Genomic DNA, 12500 nt, shown 5'->3' with positions numbered 1-12500 from the left:
CGTCTTGAATACAGTAGAATTTATTGCACGATAACAAAGCAATTTATTATTTTATAGCCGTATGTTACATGGACATCAACAGCCATGAAGTCAACATTAACTGAAATAAATCTAATCAAAAGAGTACGAATAATGCTAAAAGAATCTTTCTCCGTAAAAAACATTCTACCCACTGGAATCACAAAATTTTTCTTCGTAGTTCTGAAATTTCATCCATGGGAAGGTAATCACCCTGGACTAAGGACTGCGAATCCAAAAGAAGATTTGAATTCATAACTGAAACTATGCATTTAGTTCCGCACTCTGGTGATTTGGTTGTCAACATTATGCTGTTTTGTAACTACTACTACTACTACTACTACTACTACTACTACTACTACTACTACTACTACTACTACTACTAATAATAATAATAATAATTGCATTGCCAGGCAGTGACTCTTATGGCTTTTGATCTTAACTAAACTGATTGGAAGTGCTATCATGTACATGTTTTGCATTCGTATCAAAGATGGATTACACCAAATATTCTGTTCAATACAACAAATTTGCTTGTCAGTTGCTTGACCTTAGCCAATTGAGCATGTCCCTTAGTGGTTGACGATATGCGCATCACTGATCACAAGCAGAAATATTGGGGTGGGGGTGCATTATAGCCATATGCTGAGAGGAATTCTTTGGGGTTTGAATAAATCACCTCTGGAAACAAGGGTGTTTCGTTCATCATCCTTAAACAAACCTTATTCAGAGACCTTTTGAGCGGGGTTGGCTATTCAACCAGTAAAAAATTTTAACTGGGCCCCACCTGCAAGGTTATGCGCTATTTATCTTGATATGAGATCATCATGTCGCGCGCTTATGGTTGTGTTGCATGTGCCTTGTTTACCCTTATCAGGCGATAGTCATGATGGGTATATTGGGCTTTGTATATTTGTGCCCCAGTGTCCCTTTGATGGCATGCGCTGCTCTCTTACTCAATAATAATAATAATAATAATTAATAATAATAATAATAATAATAATAATAATGATAATAATAATAATGGACTCTCCGTCGAAGACGATGTATGAGCATTCAGCTTTTACCGAACGACCTGTACAAATAATGTTTATAATGTCCAAAGGTTCGTGCTGCACATTAGCTCACTCTCTCCATCAAATCGACGTTGTCTGAACAGATGCACAGTAATTTTTAATAGCAGTAGTGGTAGCGGCAGCAACAGTAGTAGTAGTAGTAGTAGTAGTAGTAGTAGCAACAACAACATAAAAGGGTGATACAAGTGCCGTATTTAGCATGTACTTCATATAGAACATGCTGATACTTCGGCCAAAGAGCGACTTTTTTCAGAGCAGGAAACAATACAAACAGCAATAATTAGAGATAGGTAAAGGGTGAGAATAAATTAATGAAATTGAACAACAAGAATTATACCAATGAAAATTCTGTGATACTATGAGTGAAATAAGTAAGGTGAATGTATTAATTTCAGGATGTTGTGGTTTCCGTTTATCTAAATACTTTAGGACTCTGGTGTGGAGGCGCGTGGCTTAGTGGTTAGGGTGTCAGCATCATGATAGTAAGATAGTGGTTTCGATTCCTGGACCGGGCGACGCGTTGTGTTCTTGAGCAAAACACTTCATTTCACGTTGCCCCAGTACACTCAACTGGCAAAAATGAGTAACGCTGCGATGGACTGGGGAATACATACGCCATAGAAACCGGGAAACCGAGCCCATGAGCCTAGCTAGGCTTTAAAAGGGCGCATTTATTATTTTTTAGGACTCTTGTACCAAAGAGGAAATCCTCTATGTAGTTCCTTGAGCAGCTCGAAATAGTAACCGATTCCCTTTCTGTTTCTCATAAGAGATCCTTGCGACTTAAACAAGAGAAGGACACATTGAGTAATGGAATCGTGGATATGTTTGAATAAAAACATATTAGTATGGCAGTAGCTGGAGTGTCTGTGGTTATATACCTGCCTTTTCTGAGGTTGACAAAGGGCTAGGCAACAAGGATAATAACCGTAACAGCAACAACAGTTTCATTCAGATTCTTCAATGACAGCACTCGTGTATCATAATCTGTGACATCTGGTTATTTATTCTGTTAGAACATTTTAGTTCTGAGTTCGAATTCCGCCGAGGTCGACTTTGCCTTTCATCCTTTTGGGGTCGATAAATTAAGTACCAGTTACACACTGGAGTCGATGTAATCGACTTAATTCCTTTGTCTATCCTTGTTTGTCCCTTCTATGTTTAGCCCCTTGTGGGCAATAAACAAATAAGAACATTTTGTTCAACTGCGACATACATACATACATACATAATACATACATACATACTACATACATACATCATACATACATACATAGAGAAAGACAGACAGTTAGATAGATCGATAGATAGGTAGACAGATTAAAGACAGTGACAAATAGAAAGACAAATAGTCAGAAATAGGTTTGTAGATAAATAGACAGACACACAGACTGGCAGATAGATAGATAAACGGAGAGAGAGAGAGAGAGAGAGAGAAAGAGAGAGAGAAAATAGATAGATAGATAGATAGATAGATAGATAGATAGATAGACAGACAGACAAACATAGAAGGCAGGTAGACAGACAGACACATAGTTACACTGATAGATACATTGATAGAATGATACACAGACAGCTAGCGAGCTAGATAAATAGAGTGACAGACAGATAGATAGATAGTAGATAGATAGATAGATAGATAGTTAGATAGATAGATAGACAGACAGAGAGGTACATAATATAATTTCTGTGAGTTATTGTGACCATTTCCATACGTTGCATTGTCTTCTGTTTACATGAAGTTCTAAATCCCCTCTCTCACTAGAGAACCCTTAAAAGTCGTGACATATCCTACCTTTGAAGAAGTGGTCCGCAATGTTCGATTTGGTTAAACGAATATCATTTATTTGACAATTCCTCAACTGCTTGTGAGAGTTTATTTAAGTACAAGCTTATTTTATTTAGAGCTTGCATGACTTGATATCACAAAACACGACAAAGAAAGAAAAAAAGGAAAAAAGAAGCAGAAAGATGAATAAAAAAAAGCAGAAAGACGAATAAAAAAAAGTCAAAGCAGAGACGAATATAGTCTAATGAATAAAAATACGTAAAAATACAAAAAGCAAAATGACTTTGAAAATAAAGAAACAAAAATGATATATATATATATATATGTATAATTTCCTTGATATAACTAATGATATAACTAATCCTTGATATAACTAATGATATAACTAATCCTTGATATAACTAATGATATAACTAATCCTTGATATAACTAATGATATAACTATCCTTGATATAACTAATGATATAACTAATCCTTGATATAACTAATGGCGAAAAGAACCAATGAAAATAAACTGGATTCATGTGATGTGTTCACCGCCTGTTTTTCGCACATCTATTCAGAAATCAGCGTGTCCGAAGGTATTAAGCATATGAAATGTCCAACGGTATATATAATTACATATATCTAGTCAGGCGGGTTGACAGGAAGATACGCGCAAACTTAAACACACGCACGCACGCACGCACGCACGCACGCACACACACACACACACACACACACACACCCACACACACACACATACACACACACAGAGGCACATTAACACACTTGCATACGAATACAATACATGCATTAATACGAATACATGCATTAATACAATTCTGCAAAGTGTTGGTGCGTGTGCATGTGTGTGTGTACGTGTGTACGTGTATGTGAGTGTGTGTGTGTGTGTGTGTGTGTGTTATTTATGTTTCTAAAGGGACATTCACACGAGTAATCATAAATTTTGGAATTGCCTGTAAATAGGAAGATACAGTTACTTTCACACATTTATGTCTTTACACACACACACACACACACATTACATAGAGTTCTGCAAATGTTTTAGATTACTTACTAATATGCTATGTTATCAATTAATGTGTGCTTTACACACGATCTGTGGCGACTTCTCTAGAGCAAGACAAGTTCCAGATGAGTAACAGTTACGACTCAGTTACATCACTGGCTGGAAAGCGTTTTACGTTACTAGCAAAACTAATAACCCATGAAAACACATATTAAACCATATCTGCCATATTATTTTGTCCGAAGCTTTTTTTTTTATGTCTCAAAGCCAATATTTACTCTGAGTTAGGGCCGCGAATTGGCAGAATCGTTAGTACTCTGGAAAAATGCTTAGCGGCATTTCGTTCGTGTTTACGTTCTGAGTTCAAATTCCGCCGAAGTCGACTTTGCCTTTCATCCTTTCGATGTCGATAAATTAAGTACCAACAAAGCAGTGGGGTCGATATAATTGATTAGCCTCCTCTCCCGAAATTTCTGACTTTGGGCCAAAATTCGAAACCAATATTTACTCTGAGTAATTTAAAAATTTTTTGTTTATTTGTTAATCAAAATGAAGTGGTGAGTGCCTATGACTAGTGGTTCTTAACCACTTTTACCTACGGCCCCTTTGATTCCTGTTTTACTCGGGTGGACCCTCTAGACCATTCGATGTTTTAAAAAATCCTATTATATTTTTATGATTAAATATTATTAGGAATTGTATATAAATAATCATTAAAACAATTTGTGTATTGTAGAAGTATGACCAATTTATTGGAGATAAATTTTTACATCAAAATCTTATCTGGACTTTCACTGTCCATACGGACCCTGGTTGGAAACCATTAGCCTACAACCCTTGCAAACCCTAATTACTGGTGAGGTTGAAGAGGCTGATCATCAGTAAGTCAATGTCTACAGGAAAAACATAGGCTCAACTACCTGTAACAGACTGAACTTGGATCTTTTCGGTTTGAACTGCAGTTTTTTCTAGCGGTGTCATATGAAATTGTCACCCATAATCATGAATCTAGAATCGATCTATTGCATTTCAATCTCTTTTAGGGTTAGGGTTAGCGGTGGGGGAAGGGTATCTTTTTTTCTTCACAAATGTAAATAAACCCAATGTGTTTCTTAAACGAGGGACATATTCATACGGCACAGAATGCTTTTTAACTCAATAGACGTCACTGATTGGTTGGAATTGCAGAAATTGAAGAAAAAACAACAAATATCTTACAAACTATAGAATTTTTTCAATAAAGCCAAGAGAAAAAGATGTTTTATAAACACAGTCTACCAGAATACGAAGTTAAAAATTTTTTAGTTACCTAGAAATTATGTTAAAAACTGCCGTTCAAACCGAAAAGATCCCTGAACTCAGTTAAAGGCAACCAAAGACTGCATGGTGCTGCAGATTAGTTGTGGTGAGATTTAGTTAGTTTTAGCAGGTCAGGACTACGTAGGAGTTTAGAAACTATTTCCCTTTACAAATCAAGTTTTAAAAGCTACCTCCCTTTACAAATGGTCATTGAAAGTCATGAACATCAGCATTTCTAAGTACAATTCACCAAACTATTGGGTTGTCCGGAAAGTTCGTGCCGATCTTTAAAGGACAGAAAAAGGTCAATAAATACTTGCCATTACATTTTTAATCAACCAAATATGAACCTTTTTGTTGCACAATGCGTATCCATCTTTCCTATTTTATGGACTCAACCATGTCAAATCCTATTTAATGGATTTAACCATGTTCTAAAATAAGTCGAAAGGTAAGCTAGTATAAATCGGCACGAACTTTCCGGACGACCCAATAGATAGTTTCTATGATGTATAAACGAAGCACTTTTCACTGAGACATTTACTGCCTTTAAAATAACAATAAATGACATTTGGTGAAGAAATATGTCGATGAATTAGGTTGTTATATCACTAGTTCAATCCTGATAGAGCAGACATATGATTTGTAGATAGTAGGCCAATGGAAAAACTGCGGACGAACATGATACAGCATTTAAATAAAATAAAATTTGTAAAATACTATAGGTTTCTAAGTCGTGGCTTTCAAGCAATTGGCTCTTCTTTGAAGAAAGTGAACATAATAAATCTAGGAACTTTTAAGCTGTGAATGATTTTTTTAAAGATGTTATTAATCTTTACTTTTCCCCTCGATACTCTGATAAACAAAATATTACCACCAACGATTGACAGGTGAAATAAACATCGGAGTTGCTGTAAGTCCATGCAGAAATTGCAGGAGCTTCTCAGAGGTATTGCAAGCCCTCCTGCTGAATCTATCGCAATGTCGGAAGCCCTCTGTGTCCAAAGGATTTTCATCTGTCTTTTCAATAAGCTTTTGGCAGCGCTGACGCCGATAACACGGAAGGTACCGTTATTCAATAAAGTAACAATCTTAAACACTAGGAGTGATTTGAACGCTGTACCGTTCCATCACTAATGGGTATTAACTAACAGTGTCCGTAATAGATCGTGTTGATTTTGTGCGTTTGCAAACATCACAAAAGACCTAATCTGCTACCCGGTTTAACACCCCCACACAACACTGTGTGTTTTTGGTAGTTTCCGATCCATTACAAGCATTCAAACTAGGTCTCCGGCTCAGTTATAACAAATGATGTATGTTACAGGGATATTTTTCGACAGTGTTTGCTGTCAATAAAAACTGCTGACAGTAGTTCTCTATTAGCATATGTTCAAATGTATCTCTATAAGCGACGTGCATTTTCTCTGACCCTCGTCACAGTACTCGATAGTGAATCACAGCTTTCTAAAATATAATAGTAAGTTTTCTCTCTATTTCACTCTCTCTCTATCTATCTATCTATCTATCCGCACACTTACACACACACACACTGTAGTATCAGCGCTAAGCAATGATGAAAGATAAGCGAAATTTAGAAATTTAGGTTAGTTAAAATATGTTTGTGACATAAATTCTAAAGTCAAATTCGCTGCAATTACCATACGGAAAAAAACCCCCATTTCGCTTGTGGTAAAAGGTGTAAAAACAGTTAATTTATTTCTCATTAGTATTTAGCGCTGATACTGCTGTGTTTATTCTTACTAGGTGACTCCCGAGCACAATCAGTCACTGACATTGACTTTTCTAAGATAAAGCTTTCTGCTTTAGAATCTGTCTAGAGTTGCCTCTCTTCGGTTTCAATACTGATGAGGGTCAAGGAGCCAGAAACGCGTCTGGGAGCCCATAGGGAAAGATACTAATAAGATATTGTTTTTTACGCCTTTTACCATAAGCGAACATTCTTTCTCTGCGGTATTTGCTTTTAAATGTCCAAATGTCACAAACATAATCTAACTAACCTAAAATCCGTACACACACACATTATATATATATATATATATATATATATATATATATGCATACATACATACATACATACATACATACATATATATATATATATGTGGAGGCGCAATGGCCCAGTGGTTAGGGCAGCGGACTCGCGGTCGTAGGATTGCGGTTTCGATTCCCAGACCGGGCGTTGTGAGTGTTTATTGAGCGAAAACACCTAAGGCTCCACAATGCTCCTGCAGGGGGTGGTGGCGATCCCTGCTGTACTCTTTCGCCACAAATTGTTGTTTATTCTTTTTTTTGCACTCACTAATCTCGAAGGTCCTACAGCTAAGTCATGAGCGCTGCTCTTCCTGCACAGATTAAGAAATAAAACCAGTAACAAAATCGAACCGACAAAACTCATTCAATCTACAGTTCAATCGTTCAGTAATTATCCACTCTTTATAGAACAACAACAAAACACCATGATCAGTAACATCGATAATATTGATTTCTTCACATTGGCCAAGGCCATCATTTGTGTTTTGTTTGTGTCGGGTCGGGAGTATTATACTCAGTTACATCGATTCCAGTACTTTTCTGGGATTTTATTTAATTGATCCTGGTTAGATGAAGGGCTAAGTCGACATCGTTAGGATATGAACTCAAGAACTTACAACAAATAGGGAGATATTGGGTTTCCAATTTTGGCACAAGGCTAGCAATTTTGGGGAACGGGGGTAGTCGATTACATCGACTTCAATGATAAACTGCTACTTATTTTATCGACCCCGAAGGATGAAAGGTAAAGTTGACCTTGGCTGAAGTTGAACTCAGAACGTAAAGACAGACGAATTGCTGCTAAGCATTTTGCCCGACGTGCTAACGATTCTTCCAGCTCTCCGCCTAACAAACAGGGAAATATTGTTTCAAATTTTGCCACAAGGCCAGCAATTTCTGGAAAGGGGTAGTCGATTACACAAACCTCAGTGATCAACCGGTACTTATTTTATCGATCTGTCTGTGTTTGTCCCACCACTACCACCACCTCTTGACAACCGGTGTTAGTGTATTTGCATCCTTGAAGCCTAGCGGTTCGACAAAGGACGCCGATAGAATAAGTACCAGGCTTAAAAAATAAGCACTTGGATCGATTCATTCTTATCTCGACCATCGACATCATCATCACTGTCTCTAAACAGCAACGCCACCATAGGTTACGTGGAAACAATGTGTTTTCAAGGGAGATAATCAAAGAACGTAACATTGTAATACTTCTTGTAAAGTAAATATAACAAAGGAAAAATCCTTCAAGAATCCATAAAAATTACTGGATCACTACCAAAAGTTAATTATCTGTTCCGTGTGTCATTATCAACTTTTCCTGCAAGTTTCATCAAATACCGTTCACAACTTTTTGAGTTATTTTGCACAAAGGCAGACAGATGGACAAACCAACACCATTGAAAACATAACCTCCTTCCTTGGCGGAGGTAAACAAAACTCTCCAGAACATAACAGAGACTGGTTTATCATGTCTAAGATGGCTTTGATCATAGATCTGCTCAATTATGGATGACTTTGGGCTAAACAACAATAGCAACCATAACAGGTCTGATCAACAACAATGAATCCACGAAAACAATGGTGGCAACAACAACATAACAGGTCCGATCAAGGGTTCACAACAACAACTTTTCTTTAACAACAGCCAGAAAACGAAAGCAAAAGTTCTGTCAACATTTCTGATCAAGGCAACAACAATAATACGTTTGATCACGGCTACACAACAACAATAGCAACAACACAACAACAACAACTATAACAGTCTTGATCAAGGCCTCACAGCAACAACGATTCAGCAAAACGAATAACAACGGCAACAACATCCATATCATCATCTACAACAAGCTTTAGCATCTAGTAATTGCTCTCTCTCTCTCTTTCTCTATCTCTATCTCTCTCTCTCTCTGTCTTTCTCCTTCTCTCACTTCTTTTTCTCAATTAACACAATACTATCAATTAGTTCGGAACACTGTTCCTTCGTTTCTGCTTTGTGTTGCTTCATTTGATTGGTTCATGATCGGACCTGTACCGTTATTATCACCGCCACCACATCTTCATCATTATTATCACCATCACCATCACCATCACCATCACCATTATCCTAGCCATCGTCGTCGGCATCACCACCATTGTCATCATCGTCAATATCATCATTACCATCTTCATCATGATCTTGATCATCCTCCTCATCATCATCATCATCATCCCCACCAGTAGCAGCAATAATACCAATAAAACTACAAGACGGAAAGTAACTTGCATAATAGTAGGTGTTTTACATATAACCCCAGGTCATTCCTGATCAAGCCGATCTATGACCAAACGCATTTTAGCCATGATCATCCCAGATAGTTTATTCCCCTCCATTGCGTACAGAGACTACATTAATCTAATGACAATTTTCTTTCTCTCCACTATCAAAGTAGTGTGATTTGAAGAAGATTTTAGAAAGATTGTAGAAAGCATATATGCACAAACACACACACACATACATAAACACACACACACATACATAAATATATATATCTATATTGAATAATCATCATTTTTCCACCCTCGTTTTTACATAATCGTTTGTAGCCCTCCAGACATCTTGTTGACTCTCTTTGTAGCAGGTTTTATTAGAATGATCTGGTTGGTACTAGCGACAAATGAACGAAACAATTGTTCTTTTTATTATTACTTACGGGCAGTAATACTATGACGTTAATGCTGAAGAGAAACGGTTAAAAAAAATAATACTTCAACACTCACCCATCTTTGTCAATTTCTTCCTTAATCGGACAAATTTTGGTGCTGAAAATACAACAGCAACAGCAAGTGATTGTACTTGAAGTAGCAGTAGCAGTAGTAGTAGTAGTAGTAGTAGTAGTAGTGTAGTAGTAGTAGTAGTAGTAGTAGTAGTAGCAGCAGCAGCAGCAGTAACAGCAGTGGTAGCGGCAGCAATAGTAGCAGCAGCAGAAGAGGAAGGAGAGGAAAAAGAAGAGGAAGAAGAGGAAGAAGAAAAAGAAGGAGGAGGTGGAGAAGGAGAAAAAAGAATTTACGTGCGAGGTTTTAGGAATTGCGAAGCTAGTAGGGTTCGGAGCGATGGTAACGGTCTAGTCCGGGCGATGCTTTTGTTGTGGTGCAGCACTTTTGGGTTTGCTGTAGAAGCGTGTAGAAGGAGCGATGGACGGGATGGGGTGAAAAGCTCAAGAGAAGCTCCGGGCGGCACATATTTTTGCTACGCTACTGGGTCTTACAACACCATCTCCTTCATTTCTTTTGTGGTCTTGGGTGTAATTTCAATAAAGTTTTATATAAGTAAACTTGGATTTAATACCGATTTTAACGAGGCCAGTATTTCCCAGCTACTAAGACCGGACAGCAGCATGAACATGCTGGGGGTAGTCTTAATTGACTAACTCACCTCGATTTTTGCTGGGTTTGTACTTAAATCAGAAGCCATCATTATTACTAAGGCGGCGAGCTGTCGTAATTAGCACGCCGGACAAAATGTTTAGCAGCATTTCATCCGCCTTCACGTTCTGAGTTCAAATGTCGTCGAAGCCGACTTTATCTTTCATCCTTTCCGTGTCACTAAAAGGGGTATTTTTTGAGCATTGGGGTCTCCCTCCCCCACAATTCCAGGCCTTGTAGAAAGAATTATAACAGAAGACGCTGCACAGTATGGAATACTGTGATGTAGATTGCAGATATTGTGTACTAGGGGTTTGTACTATCTGTCGAGTCACAACAAGGACCTCAAACAGACAGTACTTTACGCAGTATGCGAGCAGTTCTAAGTAAAGCCGACTTTTGCAATACACCATAAATATAGAGTGTTTCTAAAATGTCCAGATGTTTCTTCGGGCTGGGGTCACCTTTGCCTTTCGTCCTTTTGGAGTAGATAAAATAAGTACCAGTCGAACACTGGGGTCGATGTAATCGACTAGTCCCCTCCCCAAAAACTGATGCCATTGTGGCACAAATTGAAACCATTCTTATTAGTAAAGGAGGCAGCGAGCCGACAGAATCGTTAGCACGCCGGATGAAATACTTAACAGTATTTCATCTCCCGCTGCGTTCTGAGTTCAAATTCTGCCGAGGTCGACTTTGCTCTCATCCTTTCGGTGTAGATAAATCAAGTACCAATGAAATACTGGTGTCGATGTAATCGACTCATCTCCTCACCCGTGTGGAAAAATTTTAAACCATTATTATTATTATTATTATTATTGAGTGAGAGAGCAGTGCATGCCATCAAAGTGACACTAGGGTAAAATATACGAAGCCCAATATACCCATCATGACTACCCGTCTGATAAGGGTACACCAGGCACATGCATCACAACCATATGTGCGCGATGTGGTGATCTCATATCAAGATAAACAGCACATGACCTTGCAGGTGGGGCGCAGTTAGAATTTTCTTCAGGTTGAGTAGCCCATCCCGCTCAAAAGGTCCCTGAATAAGGGTTGTTTAAGGATGTTGAAAGAACCACCCATGTTTCCAGAGGTGAATTATTCAAACCCCAAAGAATCCCTCTCAACACATGGCTATGATGCTCCTCCACTACTTCTGCTCGTGATCAGAGATGCACATATCGTCAGCCACTAAGGGACATGCTCAACTGGTTAAGATCAAACAACTGACAAGCAAATCTGTGGTATTGAGCAGAATATTTGCTGTAGCCCATCTTTTATACCAAAGACAAAACAATGTACATGATAACACTTCCAATCAGTTAAGATCAGAAGCCATGAGAGCCACTGCCTGGTACTGCATCAGGGCATTTATTATTATTATTATTATTATCATTATTATTATTATTATTGAGTGAGAGAGCAGCGCATGCCATCAAAATGACACTTGTGTACAAATATACGAAGCCCAATATACCCATCATGGCTACCCGTCTGATAAGAGTACACAAGGTATATGCATTACAACCATGTGTGCGCGACACGGTGATCTCTTGAAGATAAATAGCGCATGACATTGCAGGTTAGAATTTTCTTCAGGTCGAGTAGCTCATCCCGCTCGCAAGGTCCCTGAATAAGATTTGTTTAAGGATAAGGTTCTCCTGTATCAGGAGGTCTGCCTCATCCATCTATGAATTTATATACCATGTACTCTTTTTATATCATCTTCTTAACCCATTTTCATCCCAATTTAGGTAAACCCTACACACGGTCTGTAACCCGTTCTTTTTATCTGACACCCTTGCAGCAGATAAAAGAAACGATCATCATCATCATCTTA

The 12500-nt window shown here is 38.1% G+C and overlaps 1 protein-coding gene across 6 annotated transcripts in view; it reads right to left on the bottom strand.

The window, feature by feature from the left end:
* LOC115217220 (soluble guanylate cyclase 88E) overlaps positions 1 to 12500 on the bottom strand; it is a 441284-nt gene that overhangs the window by 248570 nt on the left and 180214 nt on the right. For 5 of the 6 annotated variants that reach the window (XM_036507237.1, XM_036507236.1, XM_036507240.1 and 2 more), the window contains exon 4: positions 10010 to 10051. The exons of the other annotated variant lie outside the window; for it this stretch is intronic. In XM_036507237.1, the coding sequence (XP_036363130.1) occupies positions 10010 to 10051 (42 nt within the window). The remainder of the gene's footprint in view (positions 1 to 10009; positions 10052 to 12500) is intronic. 6 annotated transcript variants of the gene reach the window in all.

The sequence above is a fragment of the Octopus sinensis genome, linkage group LG11, assembly GCF_006345805.1.
Source record: "Octopus sinensis linkage group LG11, ASM634580v1, whole genome shotgun sequence".
Lineage (NCBI taxonomy): Eukaryota > Metazoa > Mollusca > Cephalopoda > Octopoda > Octopodidae > Octopus > Octopus sinensis.
The sequence above is the reverse complement of the archived record's forward strand: the minus strand, read 5'-3'. Positions and strand labels throughout refer to the sequence as shown.